Source organism: Perissodus microlepis, chromosome 5 (genome assembly GCF_051167445.1).
Source record: "Perissodus microlepis isolate ML-2025 ecotype Zambia chromosome 5, ASM5116744v1, whole genome shotgun sequence".
Classification (NCBI taxonomy): Eukaryota; Metazoa; Chordata; class Actinopteri; order Cichliformes; family Cichlidae; genus Perissodus; species Perissodus microlepis.
The window spans coordinates 28,466,355-28,488,171 of NC_140465.1; the positions used below are offsets into that span (position 1 = coordinate 28,466,355).

Below are 21,817 nucleotides of genomic sequence, written 5' to 3' on the forward strand. Positions count from 1 at the left end.
TTAAACTCACTGTATAATCAGACAACTTTCTGACACTGTGATGAAATGCACTAAGATGAATTCCTGTTCGGTACAACCCAACTTCATTCCCAGCCATCTGCTGGTGGTCAGATGAGGCCAGAAGGCCAGACTCAGTGACCGAGCAAAGGGGTTTTATTACATGAGGACAGGAGGCAGTGGCAAACTCTAATCATCAACTCTGCACAGGATAAAGTCTTTAGTGTTAAAGATTTATCTAACATCTGGTCAGGCTGCCCTATTATGTAGTGGTTTTATATATCCCAGGTAGCAAACCCAATCTCTTACACTTGGAGCGATGCAGCACATGGAGTTGAGCATGTGCTTCACCTTTATTTGAAGGATCTGTTATCCACAGGATTTATAGTACTGCTATGTATGCATTAACAAGTTTTACTAAGTTGCCAAGAAATTGAGAACATCAGAGTAGAAGGAGTCTCGTGACTTTGGTTGGCTTGATTACACATTTAAGGCATCCCAGGGACGGCCTTCTTTTACCCCAGGCCTTAACAATACGGCTGGCAGCTGTCTGCATATCTCCGCATTTCTCTCTCCCTCTGCTTTGGGTCTTCTCCTGTAGATATCATTATTTGAATGCTTAGCAGCACAAAAGGAAACACTGGCCATTCATTGCCCTTGCAACTTCATTCAAACCCAGAATGCTTCACACTTTGCATCCTTTTTGTAATGATCCCACTTTCATCATTCCTTTTCATCTCATCTTAATCCTGCTGTTTTTTTTTTGTTTTTTTTGATTTGGCTCATGTACATTACCTCGATGTATTTTCTCTCCTTTTTCTTTCTATTCTCTTTTCTCCTGTGTGGTGTGTCTGCCCAGCTGAAAATGATTTATTTAGACAATCCTACTATCCCTTTGGGAGTGTAGGCGTAATCAAAATGGAATGGCATACGCACTTATATTCACACTAACATGAAAACATGTTTGTACACAGCAACAAAAGAAATGACCAACCACACGTGGACACATCCATATATATATATATATATACACACACAGAAGTGAGAGAAAGTCTTCTACAGCGCACTGATCAGTTGGTTGCTACCTGCACCCGCACAGGAATGCTAAGCCTGTGTTAGTCATCCAGAGAGACATGTGGGATTCTGCCACAATCACACCGTTTTTCCAGTCAAGAAAGACTCCCTGGTCACACTCCTGCTTTCATGGTGTCTAACAGAAGCTCAGTGCTTCTCATAAATGCAAAAAGCTGAATTTTTACTCACTGTATTCACCCGTTTCCACTTTAGAATTGTAAATCTTCTGTACAAAGCCTTACCACTCTGACGAATGGAGCTTTATGACCAAAAATGATTGCCTCAATATTCTGTAGCCTTTATAAACATGGAACATTGTGCAGGAAACTTCAGAGCTTTTGTATAATCTAAAAGCTATATGTGATTATGGTACTATTATAGTGTAGCAATAATAAAAATAATCCTTCCTACATCTTGCAAATATTCAACAGCATCTGAAGTCACACTGATATTGGTTCATCTAAGATTTCCCAGTCTTGTTTGGCTTCAACAGCTATTAGTGTAATCTTTCAAAGAATGACAGCAGCTGTGACATTCTGCATCTTCAAGTGTCAATACATAGATTAGTTTTTGTAAGGGAAACAACAGATCTTGCACATAACTAGTGACCCTGGAAATTTGATATCTATTCAGGGTCCAATCAAAAGCAGGAGTTTGCTGCTTGTCATAAAAGACCCTTTGACTTGACATCAGTTATTGGTTTAACACATCCTGTATAGGCCATATGTAATAATGTAGCTTTTTATACTGAGAACAGTACGATTTTTATGATGATTGTTTGCAGTCACAGCACTTTTTTAACATTACTAATGGTGCACAGTGACTTGAGATACAATGCATTTATCTGCCACTGCACAGCCTTTATTTGATCATTTTTTCCTTACACTTGACCACTGGCTGTTTTGGAAAACCCAACCAAATTGGATGCAGGTTTCATATGTGTTCCTTAATTTTTACACATTAAAGTTTGACTGCAGTTGTAAAGTCAGACCTCTTCAACTTGAGGTTTCTGTAAATTCTGCTTTAGTAGTGCAGATAAAAAAAATCTAAAATCTATTTTGAGGCTGATATTGCCAAGTTAGAGAAAATGGACATCTGTTACCTTGTCTCTGTTGTATAGAAGAAATGTGTTTAAAAAGAGTAAGAGTTTTAGTATAATGTTCATCCAAAAATGCAAAGCCTGTATTTTATATTAATGTATTTGATATTAATGGATGCCTATTAAGAGAACAAGTTAAAGTATAACTAAACTAAAATTCTCTTTTTACATAGAGTGCTGTTCCCATACTTTGTGTGAGGTGCCAGCAGATGTATAGTTTTCATTCATGCGTTCAGCCAGCCATACAAACCCCATTTTGTTTGTATGATTAAATTTCTTTTTTGCTACATCACTTTTTATACTTAATAATAAAAGCCTCGTAGTGTTGGCTGTGTCAGCCAGAAATTTAAGAACAGTTGGTGTACAAAATCATTTTATTTATTTTAACAGTTTTAAAACTATTTAGATTATTTTAACACTACAATATACTATCCAGGATGTACCCCGCCTTTCACTTGGTGACAGCTGGATTGGGCAACACTGAATCAGATAAGCAGAATAAAGTGGATGAAATGGATTATTGTAGCAATTAAAAGTAAATAGTGCCCGACTATTTTATGTTGAATTATCGTTAAACACCTTTTCACATCTTTTGAATCTGTTCATTTAAATCAGCAGTTGCACCACTTGACATTTGAGTATTACCAAAACATGAAAAAAATACATGTTATTTGAATGGATTGAAAATGTATTCAAACTGAAAAAATATAGAATAAACTGCCACAGGTCACATAATAACTGAGTCATTCATACAATCACTCTTTTATAAAAGCAGAAAAGCAGTTAAAGCAGATTCATACTTTTGTCATCACTTATTTATTGAAACAAAAAAGAGATAAGAATAAATAAAAAAAATTCCATAAATTGTTTGTGTAGAATATTTTAATGTTGGCACATGTCTGTTTAAGTACCCTGTCACGACTCCTATTTTCAAAGAAATGTGCATACAGTACACTATTGTAAGATATAATTGCAGGGTGAAGTGAAGCTTTGCATTTGTGATGAAGAATGAGTAATTGCTTCACAAATTAATGCACACTGAATGGGGCTTTAGAGTTATTTTAATCAACAGAAAGTCTGTGTGTGTGTGTTCTTTGTGTGTTTCTGTGTGTTTGGTTTCAATTTGGGCGTTTACCCTTCTTTCAGCAATACCTCCATTCTTTCTACCTTTTTGTCACTGTGCTCTGCTTTTTGCGTTTGTGTGGATTTCAATGCATAAATCCTAAGTACTTAGGGTAGCAAACAGCAGGACTATAGTGTTGGGTAAGGACAGAAAGATGAGCTACATCAGCACTTAGTATAATGCAACCACAGAGTAGTGAGTCTGTCACACTCACCGAATCACAGCATTATCCTGATTATTTTTGTTTCATGCTCATTCATTAAGGAAACAGATGACTACACACCTCACTTTGCATCCCGTCCTCAGCAGTTTATCTCTGCTTTTCACTATCTTACAACTGCCAGTCTTTACCCATTCACCCATAATGCTTCAGGCCAGAAAGAGTATCTGACAATGTGCTAGTTAATTTGATGCAGAGATTGACTGGATGAGCTATCAGACACCACTCTGTCAAGTCTTCTCTTTTTCACTCTCCATCTAGGCAGTTGCATTTTCTTGCATTTGTAGGCAGAAGAAGTTCTAGAGGAAGGCCTGCATTACAGGAAAACTCCTAGGGGACAATCGATCTCTCTTTGCGGTGTGCTGTTTTTGCTGCTCCTCCATGGGGGCCCATAGATATCGACCGCCACTGTGTACCTGCTGTTTTGTGTGTGCGTGTTTTAACATGGGACATTTTGTAGTTTTCAGAAATTGTTTTTTTTGTTCTTTTTAATTTAATTACCTATATGTTTGGTTTGCTGATAATCGTTTTAGTTCTGAAGGCTGAGAAAGACTTTGATTTAACCATCTGCTATGGTTTGTGTCATTGCCCAAACACCTTTTTACAACTGACTGAGACCCAAATTTTCACAACAAATGAAATAAATAAATAAAAAGACAAATATAAATAAATAAATGTGATGGTGCTACATTTTTATAAACCTAGCTGATAAATGTTGTGCTGCTGCGGTTCAATTGTAGAACAACTCAAAATAGCCACGTTTGCTTAACAGTTTGTTTAAGCGCTCCTAATAATGCTGTTCACTAAGATGTAAACACACGCATTTAACTGTGTTGATGGTTCTTGTGATGTATGGGTGTAATCAGAGCAGTAATATGAAAGAAAATAAATCAATACTAAAATGACTTTATTCTTTTTAAATTGAGATTCATACCAAACAAAAACTTGGGGGGGGGTCTCAGTGGACCAACACTTCTCAAATGCATGGAATCGAGGATTAGAGAGGGCGCTGAAAATTTAATTCCACCAGTCTTAATATTTAAAAGAAGTCTCAGTGTTAGGAGTACAACCTTTCCTCTTTCCCAAGTCCAGACAGCTAGACACATGTGTCAAACTAGCTGTCAAACTGTAAGAGACTCCAAGCAGGTAGTCACTCAGAAATGATTTGATTTGAGGTTTCTTTCTTCCACAAATTCTTCCACATCTTATCGTTATGGTCCTTCTTTTTGGACTTGGTAAGTTCCGTCTCTGTCTTGGTTTGAATCCATATAAGCAGTAGTCAGGACTGTGGATAGTGAACTATGGCTTTGTTTGCAAAAACAATGCAATGGACTACATCAGCATTTACCATAATAAAACCAATTACCCAACACCACCACAGAGGGAGAGTCACTGTGCTATTCTCATCACTTTTATTCAGTAGTGTTAAAAAAAAGTGTTGCCTGTTATATGCGTATTCCTCAAGTGCTATGGGAGAAAACCTCAGTGTGCCTACTCATTGTATCTATCCATTTTTCATTAGGTTTTACTAAACACTTGAAGAACCAGAGAAACGAAACACATGTAGAGCACTTGTCTAATCAGCAGGTACAAACTTCAAATGTGGTGTTTTATTTCCTATTTCTTAATTATTCATGGATCAAAGATGTGACAAATCATACAGTGGTCAGATAGAAGTCTCAGTAAACATGTCTGAAACAGGTCTCTCTTGTAGATGAGACATTAAGTCTCAATGGGACTCCCTGTATAAATAAAAGTTAAATAAAACAAACACACACACACACATATATATATATATATATATATATATATATATATATATATATATATATATATATATATATATATATATATATATATGTGTGTGTGTATAGTCACACTGATTTGACTGCTCTCCAATAGGGAGCGCTCCCCTCCTCCAGACACGCACCTATATGCATACACACACAAACACACAGCTGAACTCATTAAAGCCTGGCTGCTAAGAGCACCCTGCTGCTGTTCTAACAGAGGTCCCCGTCTGAAACACCCGAGCAGCAAGGACAATTGTCCCTGTTTTGTGGGCATAAATCACAGGAGCTAAATGTGACTAGTGGTGTCTCACTTTGATTATCACTGTTGACATATTAGCTGAGTACAGAATACAGATTGTGCTCTTGTTCTCTTTCAAAAATGGTCATTTGCTATCGCTGACTGGATAATCGCTGCCTGTCTCTGCAGAATTACAGATGAAAAACAAGTATAGTGAAAGCTGTTTTCTGAAATATACTTTTAGGGTTTTCTTTTTTGTTTTTTATAAGAACACTCTACACTTATCTTTCATAGAAAAAAGTGTCATAAACCGGCAACAGGGTTGTCAAATGTACCAAAGACTTCAGTATTTCAGTCAGTGTATTTTCATTTGAAGGATGCAGACGATAGCAAAAGAGTGATACTTTTTGACGAAACTTTTTGACTTCTGAATTCTGACACTCAACTGATCTGTAATCTGAACTAAGTATTTATTCAGTCTATGTGAGACACTGATAAACTTTGTTTTGTGGGATCTTTTATTCTAACAGACATCGTCAATGTCCGATTAATTTATTAAGAAATGATGGATGAGCAAAAAACTGATACAGATGGACCCTTGGTCATTAATGGGCCTGCAAAAGGGGCTCGCTGTTCAACTTGTAGATTTGTTTGCGTTGTGTGTGTGTGTTTACTGTCATAATCGTTCCTTGTAGTTAACTAGTTAAATCTAGTCAACTACAAGGAACCATTATGTGATGGGATCCCGACACCCTCGAATGCACCTGTAAAGTTTTGTGACTGTAACAAATCCTTTTTTCAATTTGGCCTTGTGCTCACCAGTTTGGAAAATATTAGAGTTTCAGTTTAAGTAAGTCATTCACTATGTAGATAACTTCTTCATTTTCAACGATATTCTCTACCATTTTCCTGGTTGCTACTACAATAACATATTCCATAACAGAAACACTTCCTGAAGGCCAAAGTTTTCATGGTTTATGTTGGGTGGAGCACTGACGCTCTGGGTTTCATTGCTCAAGGGCCGGGCTGCAGTCATCTCTGGACTAGAGCAGGGCGATATGACCAAAAATATTTATCACGATATACATTTGAAAATTTGCGATAACGATATAACTGACAATATAATTGACTCTAGACAAAATACTTTACAAGTCCACAACTTTATTAGTGCAAAAAACCCCATCAATGTATTTTCACTTAAACAAGCAGCTGTTTTTTATGTGCATTAAAGTTATATAAAAATGTAACAGTGCAAATTCCTTGCTGACAGTTTAACCAAAAGGCATTTCCAGTGGAAACTGGCCGACATATCCTCAGCATAACCATGTATAATATCCACAAAACTTAAAAAGAGGTTATACACACACAATACGGTAATATTATGTTGAAGCACAGTACGTATCACTCTGCGAGGCGCCTGCCCAATGCCGTAATGCTCCGACAATCCATCAAGTGGTGCGGCTTCGTAGCTTAGCAAAGTCGTACTAAAACATTTGACAGATTTTCGAGCGCCGTGTACGACATAAAATCGTTTCGAGGTCAGTAAACACAACCAGAATTCATACATAAGGCACACAGGATTATAAGGGGCACTGTCGATTTTCAGAAAAATCAAAGGATTGATTTTAAGTGTGCCGTATTTTCCAAACAACACGGTAATAACGACAGCCCGCTAGCATGCTCTACCAAAAATAGTGCTTTTTTGTGTATCTGACGGACGAAAGCTAAACCAGTTCCACACCACTGAAGTTGCAGCATTTTTACAAACCAGTTCTGGTTCATCTGTTTTATTCAACGATCGGCTTTCGCTCTTCTCATTCTGCGTCGCCGCCATGTGCGTATGTAAACATTGGCACTGCGCATGCGCGTTTTACCCATATTCTATCGAGATATTTCATTTTCCTATCGTTGCCCAAAATTACACCGGTATTACCGTGAACGGTATGATATAGCCCAGCCCTACTATGGACTCTGGATTAATTTTGATAGCAATTATACACGTGCATCATGACTGAACCTTTACAAGGCTATTCTATTGACACTGATTGACACATTCAGTTTTTATGTGAAAGTGTCATGATTTGCACATTTACCTAACAAGCAAGAGTGCCTTGGTTTAATCCCGAGAGAAGACGCAGATCCCATGGGGATTGTGTCAGGAAGGTGTAAAAATCTCCCAAATTAAACATGTGGCGCTATCTGCTGTAGTGACCCCTAGTGAATGAGGGAGCAGCTGAAAGTAGCTTCTGTCAACACAAATAGTTATCTTCCCGTGTATGTACTTGCTAATGTAATTGTTCTGTTGTCAGATGTTAGTACAAAAATTGAAACACGAGTATCAACTCACAGTGTAACCCTTTACTTTGCAGACTCCCAGAGGTCAGGATCTCAGACAACGGGCCTTATGAATGCCATGTGGGCATCTACGACCGGGCAACAAGGGAGAAAGTTGTCCTGGCTTCAGGGAATGTTTTTCTTACGGTTATGTGTGAGTATCATCATTGCACTCTATCTTTATTTTAAAAGCACCAAAAGTCAATGTCTTTTTGGTTAAAATGGGATGCTCGGATGGGACATGTATTGCATGGCGAGGGACTGTTCAAAGTCTGCAGGTCAGATAGAGAGAAAAGACTGAAAAACTGGTTGTGCTGCTCGCCTGCAGGCAAGGGAGAAGCCTCTTGATCACTCAAAAGACTGAAGCTTCAATATGCGGTGCCATAGGGGGATGTTTAAAAAAATGATACAGAGATACTGTTTTCCTGTATGTCAGAAGAAATCTTTTTTACCCCAAAAAGAAACAAAAATATTAAACAAGTGTTTAAAATAATGCAAAGTAACTATTGTTTGCAGCTCCATTTAGCTCAAATTTCTAGAAGTTAGATATAATTTTACTGTCTTTCTTTAAAAAAAAAAGTATCCATTTCATTTCTTTGATAATACAGTGAGACAATATTTCTATTTCAATGTTTATTTCCTGAACTAACCTTAATTTGTGTGCGAAAAAGATCTACACATGCCCATCATCTCTGATCTTTCCTTCATTTGCCCTAATTTGAAGGAAAACGTGTAGCATACTGGATAAAAAGGAATATTTACATAATCAGATTTTTTTTCTAACATGTGTGATCAGTTGTTTTGCACTTGGTATAATTTTGAGAATATCTGTTAGCACACTGCTGTGTGTCAGGGTTTTGTGGGATTTTCTTTTTTTAAATTTCAATTCAATTCAATTTTATTTATATAGCGCCAAATCACAACAAAAGTCGCCTCAAGGCGCTTTATATTGTACAGTAGATCGCACAATAATAGATACAGAGAAAAACCCAACAATCATATGACCCCCTATGAGCAAGCACTTTGGCAACAGTGGGAAGGAAAAACTCCCTTTTAACAGGAAGAAACCTCCGGCAGAACCAGGCTCAGGGAGGGGCGGCCATCTGCTGCGACCGGTTGGGGTGAGAGAAGGAAAACAGGATAAAGACATGCTGTGGAAGAGAGACAGAGATTAATAACAGATATGATCCGATGCAGAGAGGTCTATTAACACATAGTGAGTGAGAAAGGTGACTGGAAAGGAAAAACTCAATGCATCATGGGAATCCCCGGCAGCCTACGTCTATTGCAGCATAACTAAGGGAGGATTCAGGGTCACCTGGACCAGCCCTAACTATATGCTTTAGCAAAAAGGAAAGTTTTAAGCCTAATCTTAAAAGTAGAGATAGTGTCTGTCTCCCGAATCCAAACTGGAAGCTGGTTCCACAGAAGAGGGGCCTGAAAACTGAAGGCTCTCCCTCCCATTCTACTTTTAAATACTCTAGGAACAACAAGTAGGCCTGTAGAGCGAGAGCGAAGTGCTCTAATAGGGTGATATGGTACTACAAGGTCATTAAGATAAGATGGGGCCTGATTATTTAAGACCGCAGGATTTTGAATTAAATTCTGGATTTAACAGGAAGCCAAAACAGGAGAAATATGCTCTCTCTTTCTAGTCACTGTCAGTACTCTTGCTGCAGCATTTTGGATTAGCTGAAGACTTTTCAGCAAGTTTTTAGGACATCCTGATAATAATGAATTAAAGTAGTCCAGCCTGGAAGTAATGAATGCATGAACTAGTTTTTCAGCATCACTCTGAGACAGGATATTTCTAACTTTAGAGATGTTGCGCAAATGGAAGAAAGCAGTCTTACATATTTGTTTAATATGTGCGTTGAAGGACATGTCCTGGTCAAAAATGACTCCAAGGTTCCTCACAGCGTTACTGGAGGCCAAGGTAATGCCATCCAGAGTAAGAATCTGCTTAGATACCATATTTCTAAGATTTTCAGGGCCGAGTACAATAACCTCAGTTTTATCTGAATTAAGAAGCAGAAAGTTAGCAGCCATCCAGGTCTTCAGTTTAACTAATTGGTGTGTGTTATCTGGCTTCATGGATAGATAGAGCTGGGTGTCATCTGCATAGCAGTGAAAATTTATGCTATGTCTTCTAATGATACTGCCTAAGGGAAATAGAATTGGTCCTAGCACTGAACCCTGTGGAACACCATAATTGACCTTAGTGTGTGAAGAGGACTCTCCATTTACATGTACAAATTGGAGTCTATTAGATAGATGATACAAACCACTGCAGCACAGTACCTGTAATACCTACAGTATGCTCTAATCGCTCTAATAGGATATTATGGTCAACAGTATCGAATGCTGCACTAAGGTCTAGCAGGACAAGCACAGAGATGAGTCCACTGTCAGAGGCCATAAGAAGATCATTTGTAACCTTCACTAAAGCTGTTTCTGTGCTGTGATGAGCAGATGATCTGTTAGCTGTTTGACAACTACTCTTTCAAGGATGTTTGATATGAAAGGAAGGTTGGAGATTGGCCTATAATTAGCTAAGACTGCTGGGTCTAGAGATGGCTTTTTGAGTAAAGGTTTAACTACAGCCACCTTGAAGGCCTGTGGTACATAGCTGATTATTAGAGATAGGTTGATCATATTTAAGATTGAAGAATTAATTAATGGCAGGACTTCTTTGAGCAGTTTTGTAGGAATGGGGTCTAAAAGACACGTTGATGGTTTGGAGGAAGTGATTATTGAAGTTAGCTCAGAAAGATCAATTGGAGAAAAAGAGTCTAACTTAACATCAATGGTACTAAGAGTAGCTGTAGATAATATTACATCTGTGAGATGATTATTTGTAATTTTTTCTCTAATGATAAAAATTTTATTTGTGAAGAAGTTCATGAAGTAATTACTAGTTAACGTTAAAGGGATGGTTGGCTCAAAAGAGCTCTGACTTTTTGTCAGCCTGGCTACAGTGCTGAAGAGAAAGCTGGGGGTTGTTATTCTTATTTTCTTCAATCAGTGATGAATAGTAAGATGTTCTGGCTTTGCGGAGGGCTTTCTTATAAAGCAGCAAGCTATTTCTCCAGGCTAAATGATGATCCTCTAAATTTGTGACACGCCATTTCCTCTCCAACTTACGAGTCATCTGCTTTAGGGTACGTGTTTGAGAATTATACCATTGAGTCAGGTACTTCTGATTTCAGGTCTTAGTTTTCACAGGAGCTACAGTATCCAGAGTCATAGTAGTGAGGAGGTAAAATTATTAACAAGATAATCGACCTCTGTGGGGTAGCGTTCAGATAGCTGCTCTGCTCTGTGTTGGTACAGGTCATTGAAGATGATAACAGTGGGTGGATTATATTCTTAAACTTAGTTACAGCGCTTTCAGAAAGACATCTACTTTGATAAAGTCTACTCTCCACTGCTGTGTAATCAATTATTGTAAATGTAAATGTTATCAGGAAATGATCAGACAGGAGAGGGTTTTCAGGAAACACTGTTACATGTTCAGTTTCTATGCCATATGTTAAAACAAGATCTAGAGTGTGATTAAAGTGGTGGGTGGGTTCTTTTACATTTTGAGAGAAGCCAATTGAGTCTAATAACAGATTAAATGCCATGTTGAAGCTGTCATTCTTAGCATCTACATGGATGTTAAAATCACCCACAATAATTATTTTATCTGAGCTGAGCACTAAATCAGATAAAAAGTCTGAGAAATCAGAGAGAAACTCTGTGTAAGGCCCAGGTGGACGATAGACGATAACAAGTAAGACTGGTTTCTGAGTTTTACAGCTGGGGTGGACAAGGCTAAGCATCAGGCTTTCAAATGAATTAAAAGTCTGTCTTGGTCTTTCGTTAATTAATATGACACACTAAATGACACACTAATCAGATGGATGTTGGCTCAGAGAGAAAACAATGGGAGTAGAGGCGGCAAGTGAATTATTTACCCTCACTCAATGAATACCAAAGATATTTTACAAAGAGGTGATTTTTTTTTTAGGTTGATGCAGTATTATTTTTTCTTGTTTAAGGATGTATTTTTTTTTCATTATCTTAATGACATCAAGAATAGTTAAACATGTTCCCTGTATTCTTGTGGAGGGATAGGTCCTTGGGCTATGGAGGAATTGATTAAATTTCATTAATGATCTTTATCTTGAATTTCTGCCATCAGATGTTTATTGCTTCCTTCAAATATGAAGTTAAAAGAAATTTGGTTCCTGAGGGTGTGTTAGCAAGTATCGTAAAATTGATCCAACTAACAATTCAAGTTGATAGGAGGACATCTTTCTACTATAAAAGCAACAAATTTTCAATAAAGCACCTATTTTGATTTGATTGATCTTTGATTTTTTATATTTATTTTTATCAAACATGTTCATTTAATTCACATGAATATTTGTTTTCTTCCATTTACCTTTTTATATTGTTGCCTCTTTGTTTCAATCACTAGAGGAGGTTTTGTGGTTTTGTGCCTGTAGCCTATTGCTCAGCCTGTGCTGTAATTATTGTATTTAAGTCCCTCTTACAACAGCTGCTTTGCTTGCCTCTGATGTATCAATTCCAGAGCAAAGACATGCTGTTCTCCATGTGGTCCTGTGGCTAATTAGCAATTGTAAAATTTTTCAGTGGAACACCAGAGAGGGACACCATTTGACAACCTTACTCCAGTATTAAGATTTTTTTCTTTTGTCCCCAGGAACTGGTGATGTTTTCTTTTTCTTTTCATTTTAGTTCTTTTAACATATATATTTAAACTAAGCCTGTGACCCTGTTATTTTCTTTTTGATAAGCGATCGGATAATTCTGTGTAGAGCCCTCCCCCACATTCCACATTTACTTAAGAGAAAGACTTTATCAATGAGAGAGGATTTGCTCAGTTAACTCTTTTGTGTTTCACTCTTGGATTGAAAGAAGAAAATGATGTGGTTGTCGGACGGCTGGAGCCCCCTTACTCAGCTGGGTCTTAAATCACCACTCCACTAAAAAGGAAGAAGAATGGCCCCTGGCATTGTAGCTAATTGCCGTCTAAACTGAAACAGAATTATTCATAACCTATTAGTGTGTCAAGTTCAATGGGAAGTAAAGAAAAAAGCAGAGAGGCAAAAGAAAGAAAATGAGAAAGAAAAAAGTCAATTAATAGGAAGCGGTACATGGTGAGTATTTTAATTTTTAAAAGGGCTTCATAAATAAGAATTGTCATTTTAATGCATCTGCTGCCAAGAATTCAATCACTGAGTTTTAAAAGGCTAAACCCTGAACTCTTGACACTCACACTGCTGTCCTTCAATTTCTTGCAAGTTTGAGAAGTCTTTTTCCTGCACTCCTATGCTGTGAGGGATAGTGTTAAAGACCAAATTGACTCAAACTGTAAGCAGTCATGTATTACAGTTAGAGTTGTACCAGTTGCAGTTATTTTGACTGATTCGAGTTTTTAGGAAACTCTGATCAGTTGATTTGGGTTTTAATCAGTCTAGGTGTACACTGCCTCTCATCCCATGACAGCAAGCATAGGCTCCAGCACCCTGTAACCCAGAACTGGAAAAGCAGTTAAGAGAATAGATGAATGGATAGAATCCTCATTACACTGCTTTGTGTATACATTCAACAAAATGTAAAGGAAGTAAGTGGAACTTACAGTCTCTTTTGTAAGAAGTGATAGCTAGGCCGCAAAGGTCAATGGTTGCAATAATTAACACCAGTTTCAGCTTCACATGACAAAAATGATAGTACTGTTGCATATAACTCTGGTCCTGTAACAGGTGAACAGCACTGAATTTATTCAAATGCAAGTACCACTGATGCCTTCATAGTTAAAATACAGTGGTCCCTCGTTTATTGCGGGAGTTACATTCTAAAAATAAACCATGATACGTGAAATCCGCGAAGCAGCCAACTTTATTTTTTACCATTATTACAACCCCTTGCTACACACTGTTTACACTTTTCTCAGACAGGCATAAACATTTTCACACTTTTCTCTCTTGTTTAAACACTCTCAAAGCTCTCAATAGTATGAAACCAAAGGCACCCGCAGGTGCTTTTGACGGTGCAAAACGTTTTGTCGACATTGTTGTGTTTGTTGGGGAGAAAACTTACAAACATACAGTACAGCACTTCAGAATCACACTGCTAGCAATCAAAGATTTATGTAAATTTTGCAAGCTGGACGCATTCTGTACTGTACAGGAGACACGGCACGAGATTGACTGACAATGGTCTACAGCCAATCAGGACGCAGAACACAATGTGCTGTTAAAAAAAAATAAATGCAAAATTGCACAAAAACAATCCGCGAAACAGCGAAGCCGCGAAAGGTGACCCGCTTTATAGCGAGGGATCACTGTACACATTTTGAACCACCAGTCAAAACAATAAGGCCTTTTCTCTTTAATTTTTTATACCTTTGTCATGTCCCGTTCTATGTAGAATAATTTGTCTGGTAGAGTTGTATAAAGCAACGACGAAAGCCAGAATGTGAGACATTTTGGTGCATAAATTATAACATGTTATTCACATGTAATGAATTCATTATAGTGTGATTTTAAAACTTCACAGGACAGACTTGTTTCCAGGCAGAAAAATTGATGTTTCATTCTGAGAGCAGTGACATATCCATTGCTGTAAAGCTAAGGTCATAATTTAAGGCTTTGGTGGGTGAAAAAAAATCAATATCTCTTTCCCAATGGTAAAAATCCAGTCATTATTTGTTATTACCCAAAGTGATTTCTATGCGACATTCCAAAGATTACAGGGAAAGGGTATTTGTCTCATAATAACACATCCTGACCTTGGAAAGCTCGCTCCTAGTTGATCTGTGCATGTTGCTCAAAGCAATTAGCTTTTTGTGGTGCTGTGTGTTTGAGACAATGGTTTGGTAACATGTGACATCTCCACAACATCATGTCATGTAATTTTAGAAATATTTTCTATTAATATTTAGGATGAATAAGATGTATTTGTAATCCGTGGATACAGGGATGAAGGTGTAGAGGGACTGATTACCTTCTCTTCCCATATAACTGGGATGTGCTTCAGTAATAGACATCTAACTTTAATTAAACACTGTGTATATTTAGGTGCTCATTTATAAATTCATGGGTGGGATTAATGGTGCACAAGCCAAGCCCTTGGACAGCAATGCCTGCAGACACAGCAGTTCAGTGGACGAGTAAGAAGAGTTTAGTGGCTGTGTGTGAATGCTTGCATGCCAGTTTGTGTGTTTATGCTTGGAGAGGCTTGTTTGGGTGGCAGGGTTTGATGGATTGTTAGTGAGCAATTGTTTCCTCTGTGTCCTGGACGTGTTGGGAAAATGAGGCAAACATCTTGGCCAGAATCGACACAAAGTGACAGTGTCCTAATTCTCCTCCCTCAGAAAGAATGCCAATTTTGTCAGACTTATCACTCGCACTCTGAAGTGTTTGCTATGTCGTCTTTTAGCACGCCTCAGGTCATCATAGGGGATTGTTTGAGAGTCCTTGATATGATTCTCCTCTACTCTCTCATTTATCCTCTGTGTCACGTTCCTGCTCATCACACTTAATGTTCTGCAGAGTGGTGTCACCACCAGAACATATTCAACTGATTCCATGCAAAAGTGTTATATGCAAAAGACGATATAATCTACTTTGCCTTTTTAGCTACATGTTATGTCAACATTATATTCATATTTTTCAGGAATTTGTGGAATCAGAGTTTTCAATCTAAAGATTTTTGTCAGTGAAAAGGAATTTTCCACCATTTTTTCTATCACTTTGTGTCAAAAATTGTTCTTTTGCAATAATGGTGCTGCAGAGATACGCACAAGATGTCCTTTGGCATTGGTGTCTTGGCACTTAGTCCTTGATGCTAAGCAATAATGGTCCTCTTGTAAAGAGCTGCAAAGTATAAATAATGAAGTAAGAGGGTTTGCAGCACAGCCAGAATCAAGGTTCATATTTTGTTTTCTCTCACAGATTAGTGTTGGTGGTTTCTCTCTGTTTGCTTTCACTTGGTGGTTAGGTTTATGTTACTTTATGCTGCTTCTTTTTTCAGGCATCAAAACTAGCTGATTGGGTTTGGTAACTAAAAATTACTTGTTTAAGTTTAAGAATGAAATATGGTCTTGGTTAAAATAATCCCCTTTACTGTATTAAACCTGAACATTGTCCTTATCCAGTGAGTCTCAGCATATTGGCTATAGGTCCTTTATAGGCATTTGTATGTGATGGGTTTGGAGTGAGTCCTGTCTCAGTAACTTCCATAAAAGACTTTGTATCACAACATTGATGTTAAACAACACCCTGCCAATGTCAGTGACATGCCAGCTTCAACAAACAGCAAATTTAATTCAGTTTTATTTATGTAGCACCAAATCACAAAAACATTTACCTTAGAGTCCTTTATATTGTAAGATAAAGACATTTTAATAATATAGAGAAAACATAGAAAAGCTCAACAATCAGTTCCCCTATGAGCAAGCGCTCTGGAGACAGTGGACAGGAAAAACTCCCTTTTAACAGGAAGAAACCTCCAGCAGAACCAGGGACAGAGAGGGGCAGCCATTGGTTGGGGGTGAGGAGAAGAAAACATGACAATATGTGAGGATAAACAGACTGTAATTTTAGTTTCCTTTTAAACTGCTGTTTGATTAGACTTAATCAGCATTGTTACTTGGTTTGGTGTAAGAAAAGATCAAAATTTGTAGGGTAAATTTCTGATCTGAGGACATGTGGAAAAGATATATCTACAAAACATACTTCCACTTGAAATTTACTTCTTTCAAAGTTTTGCTGACTGACAAGAAAAAAAGACGCATATCTCACTATGAGAAAACGCTGCAATAAACATTAGACTATCCTTTGAGGAGTGTTTTTCCTCTTCTCTAACTTGAGCAGCTTATAGAGCCAATATAATATGTTGGCTTGGAGCCCACTGTAGTAAAAAAAAGAAGAAGAATTAAATGAATTCAGTTGAATTATTAAATGTCTGCCTTTGTGAAAACCCTGTGGTAATAAATGAGGCAAAAGTAAACAACCCATGGGCTTCCTCAATGATTCTTTTAACCCAACATTGAACTGACAGTCTGTGTATCACTAATTCAAAGTAAAGGAATTTCTCTCTGATTTTTTTTTTTTTTTGAGGGGGGGGCTCCTTTCCGTACTCAGTTTTGTCAGAAAATATCCCCTTTACGCGTTTTTGCTTTTTTCAAAACGCACTCAAACATGAAATCTTTTATTAACAGAGAAGCAGGGTTTTTAACCTTCATTGGTAAAACAGTGAAATATTTTGCTCCAATCTTGCTACTAATTAGCTTCAACTGGGTTGCGGCATAATCTTGAAATCACATTTGGAGCCATACTGTATCTCATTTGAGGCCACATTAACGACAAGCCATTTTTACCCTCTAGCTCATTCAGTGCCTCATTCAGTTGACATTCACCAGGCACTCATCAGCAGGGCGGCCAACGCATGCCAAGGCTGAAGCCTCATGAGTAAGCCTGTTTTCATACCAAGAGATTTCACACAGCAAACAAAAAACAAGCATCTGATGCTTGCGTCATATCATCTGCTTATATTCTGTCCACTAAAAGACTTTAGGATGCAATATTTGGCCTGACATAGTCTGCATGAGCTATCATGACACACCGTCTAGCTCTTTTCACAGATGCACTTAGAAGTTTAAACTTAAACGTGGAGAATACAAATGTTTGTTGCATTTGGTTCTAACATTAAACATTCTTTAATCCATGTGCAGTAATAGTCTAGTAAATTCTCACTCAGGGATTGGGAACTGCACTCTATGCAGGCAACTCCCTCTGCTTTACTAAACGTGAACAGAATTGCAAACAAGTCTGAAGCAGGTTATTTCCCGCTATGTGCAGTTAAAAAGGGCCACTTCGTACAATATACCAACACACTTCTCCAACATTTTAAGGAGTTTATGTGTGAGAATAGCTGATGTAAGCCAGTTATGTGCACTGATTAATTTTCTTTTGCCTTTGTATGCATAAAACTATAAAGCAGCAAAAGTAGAGGTAGCAGTAAAGAATCCTTTGAGATCTGATGGGCAAAAAGTATCTAAAAACTTACATCATAGGAAGTGCTATAATATTTCAAACACTAAGCTCTGCTAAAGACATGGATGGATAAATATGATAATATTTTCCCATTTTATACTGTAATTATTTTCTCAAATACAAAGTCATATGCTTGATGTGGTTACAAATTTTAACAGTAAATGATGTTATCTATTGTCACAAGAAAGGATTCCAGGATTCAGTTATCTGTTTGGGAGCACTCAGTTTTTTAATCTTTTGACTCATTCCATCCATCATTAACTGCTAGCTTAGTTTTAGTTGAGTGCGGTGCACTAGGTTTAGTTTGCAGATCATCGGCAAAGACAGGCAGAGTGTCTAGGAAAGGGAAAAAATATTGAGGAAAGTATAATAGCATTATTATCCAGCCAAAGCATGTCTGTGCTGTGCTTCAGTCCTATGTGCCCATATTAAATAGTGCTAAAACACAAAAGTGTGGGGTTTTTTTTTCAACTGCATTATTTTAGGGTATCTATTTTCATCTCCCATGTACACACTTAATAGCATGAGACCTTGCAGGCAAAACTTTTGCTTCTCATTTTGAATTTAGCCTGTCCTGAGTAGACCCTGCATGACTGTAGGTTAGCACTGTTAAAGAGCCAAAACTTGGGCTGTGTCGAGTACATTTTGCAGTAAACAAATACCATTTTCCTCCATGTGACATCAAGGGATGTTTATTAAACCCCAGAAGGCACAGCGTCTTCTGCCTGTAAAGCATTAATCATTTCTGCATGCACCTCTCCCGATATATAATCCGAGCCATGGCAGAGCAACTGTGGAGGACATCATGCAAAGATTGTTCTACTGTGCCGCATATTAACACTATAACACTATACTTTCTGCTAATTCTTTTGGAGAGTGAAACATCACTTAAAGTAAGCGAGTTGAATAAAATAATGGTCAAGTCAAGGTTGTAGACTTGTCGGTTGCATTGAGACAGTGTTTTTGACAAGAGGAAGCTTTCAGCAAATCAGCATTTTTTTTCAAAGCACCACGCCATAATGCAGAAGTATACATCTTCAAATGGCTCCAAAAGTCTTTAAACCATCACTTCAGAATAACCTTGTGAAGTCTTTCATGATGCAGCCCTTTCTTGTTTTCTTGGGTAGCACTCCTACCTTTATCCTAGGACATGTATGCCTGATACTGAACACGGTGCCTCCCCAGTGTCTCCTTGTGGTTCTCTGAATGCTGTGAAGTGTAAGCTTCATTCCTTGTGGTGCGTCTCCCTCATTCCCTTCACTCCCTCTCACTAAGGATGTCTTCATCACTTGCTGCGCTCTGCTCCCCACCAAGGTCCCATCTTTTGAGCATGGATGACAGAGTAGGCGACAGAGGAGAAACAGCTTCGCCTCCCCAGAGACAAACTACTGATTTTACCAAAGGATAAAAAAAAGCCTCTTTGTTGCGCTACCTTTTACCCCAATATCACCTTGCTTGATAATTCTCCTTTCCTGTGGACTTATCTGCCTAAAATAGTTTTTGACTTCACAGTGTTTAATTATTTATTTCCCAAGTTTGCCAAAACTTCTCATTGTTATTCTTTTCCTTGAAATTATTCATTCATTCATTTTAAGAAATGATGCTGAGTTTGATTTATTTTCCAAGAGACAGCTGAGTTAGAAAAAAGAACAACTAAAAAGACTGAGCTCGGTAGTTTGTTATTTAAGTGTACAATTTGATTCATTTTTAGCCCTAATATGAAGATAATAAATGAAATAAAATAAAATAACTAAAAATGAAAGGAAATAAACAGGTCACTTATCTGTAACCGTGCCTATTTGGTTTTCTAATAGCTCTCTTTATTTTGTCAGGAATGTTTTGTAAGAATTATGCTCAACTAAAATATTTCAATCCAAAAACCAGAAAGTCAGTGAGCTCAGAATAAGAAGGCCTTGAAAGACGTAAATGGCATATTTTCTTTCCGTTACATCTGTAGAACATATAAAACATTTTTTAGAACATATTGATGAGATGGATAATAGTGAACCGTAGGCTGTGTTTATGCTGTTAAGAGGATAATTTCAATACACACTGTGGTGAGAAATTTGAACTCAATGCCTGTTTTAATATAGGAAAGAGAAAAAAATGAAAGAAAACCATAATTCCTTGAATCATACTGTCATGGTCATGGGTTTGGGGACCCAGTGTTTTTGTGTTTCCTGATTTTTGAATATTCTTTCAATTAGTTTCTGGTTATATTTGTTGGTTCTAGTCCTAGTTTTTGTTACTGTGCCTCCTCTGTCTTTCATGTGTCACGTCAAGTCAGTTATGTTCTCATATCTGTTCATCCCAGAGTCGAGTCTGTGTCTCAGCTTGTTTCTCATGTTTCCTGTTTTATTTTTATCGTCCCTAATATTGTTTTTAGTGCGTTCAATGTTCCTTCCCTGTCATGTGTTGCTGATTAGTCCCAGCTGTGTTTTCCTTCTGTTTCACATCTCCTTGTTATCCTTGTGTATTTAGTCTTCTCTTCTCCCCTGTTGGTCCATCTGCTTATCTCCCCTCGAGTTTCCAAGTTTCAGGTTTTCCAGCTCTCAGGTTTCAAGATTCAGGTTTTTGTGTTTTTCTCTATGTATCTACTGTTTTGGTGTTTAGCTTTTCCCAGTTTAGTTTTGTTAGTTTATCTCGGGCTTCCCTTGCCATATGTTTGCAGTTTTGTGCAGCCCTAAATAAAGGCTTTTTTTCTTAATATTCTCTTCCATCACGGTCATCTGCATTTGGGTCCACACTTTCTCATCCTCGTGCTGTGACACATACAATAAGGGTATCCAGCTGCTCTGTTATGCTGTGAGAGGCATGATGCTAGATTGTTTGGGTCTGATTATCTCTAAGGAGAAAAGCGTGATTTTAAATAAATACAAACTTGTTTTAAGTGCTCACCTGGTGTCTTCCAGAATAGCACTTTCAACAGGCCGCTGAGGGGGTCACTGAATGGTTTGACAAGTATGAAACTTATGCCTTATGTTTTTGCCGTCATAGTCACCAGTTACTTGACCCAGTTTAGAAGCTATGGGAAGTTTTGGTCAAACATTAGAGAACCTGATACTTTATGAAAACACCAAATAAAGAAATATCCTGAGGAAGAATGGTGTTCCAGAAACTTACATGCCAAGGAAGCTGTTCTATAGACACATAGACGCCAAGATTTTACAGAAACACTGTTAGGTTTTCCTTACATTTGTCACTAAAAAGCAGATGATTATTAATATAGTGCTGCAAGGACTTTTTGTTCAGCACAGTCTGATGTTTGCTGTCTTTTTTAATGAATGAATCCCTTATTCCTTACAATCACACTTTTCTGCCTTGACGTGGACTTAAATAGCTTATGTGGTTTTGCCTCTTTGTGTTCTGAGAGATTCTACAGTTTTTATATTGTTATGTAAATAGTTTTAATTTTATTTAAATATTACTAAACAATATTTTTGTGTTCGGTATAAGCTAGAAACACACATGTGAGGTCTCTGAATGTTGTTTAGTTTAGTTAATCTTTCCAGTTTCATACTTGAATGGTGGAATGTGGCACATCCTTCCAAAAATGGTGCCATGTGTCTTTCCCTGTGGTCTCTGCACTTTGAGATTTGACACTCGTCTTTACTGCTGCACAAAGGACTGTGGGACAGGCGATAAATTTGTGGGGAAAGAAGAACTGCAGGTTTAGGCGCCCCTGAAAGCAGCCTCTGGGCATGGATCGAATTGATTTCTTTTGAGTACACCAATTTTTCTAAACTTGAATAGGAATCAGAGCTGGGGAAGGTAAATGGAAAATTTAATAGGGAAACTCATTTTATACTGGGACCCTTATTATGCATGAAATCCATCAATTTAGGGATTGGAAGAGGAAAACCTACATT

General features: G+C 37.7%; 1 protein-coding gene across 3 annotated transcripts in view; it reads left to right on the top strand.

Moving 5' to 3' along the window:
• igsf21a (immunoglobin superfamily, member 21a) overlaps positions 1–21,817 on the top strand; it is a 181,937-nt gene that overhangs the window by 107,470 nt on the left and 52,650 nt on the right. For all 3 annotated transcript variants that reach the window (XM_084929175.1, XM_084929174.1, XM_084929176.1), the window contains one exon: positions 7,914–8,032. In XM_084929175.1, coding sequence (XP_084785301.1) covers positions 7,914–8,032 — 119 coding nt within the window. The remainder of the gene's footprint in view (positions 1–7,913; positions 8,033–21,817) is intronic.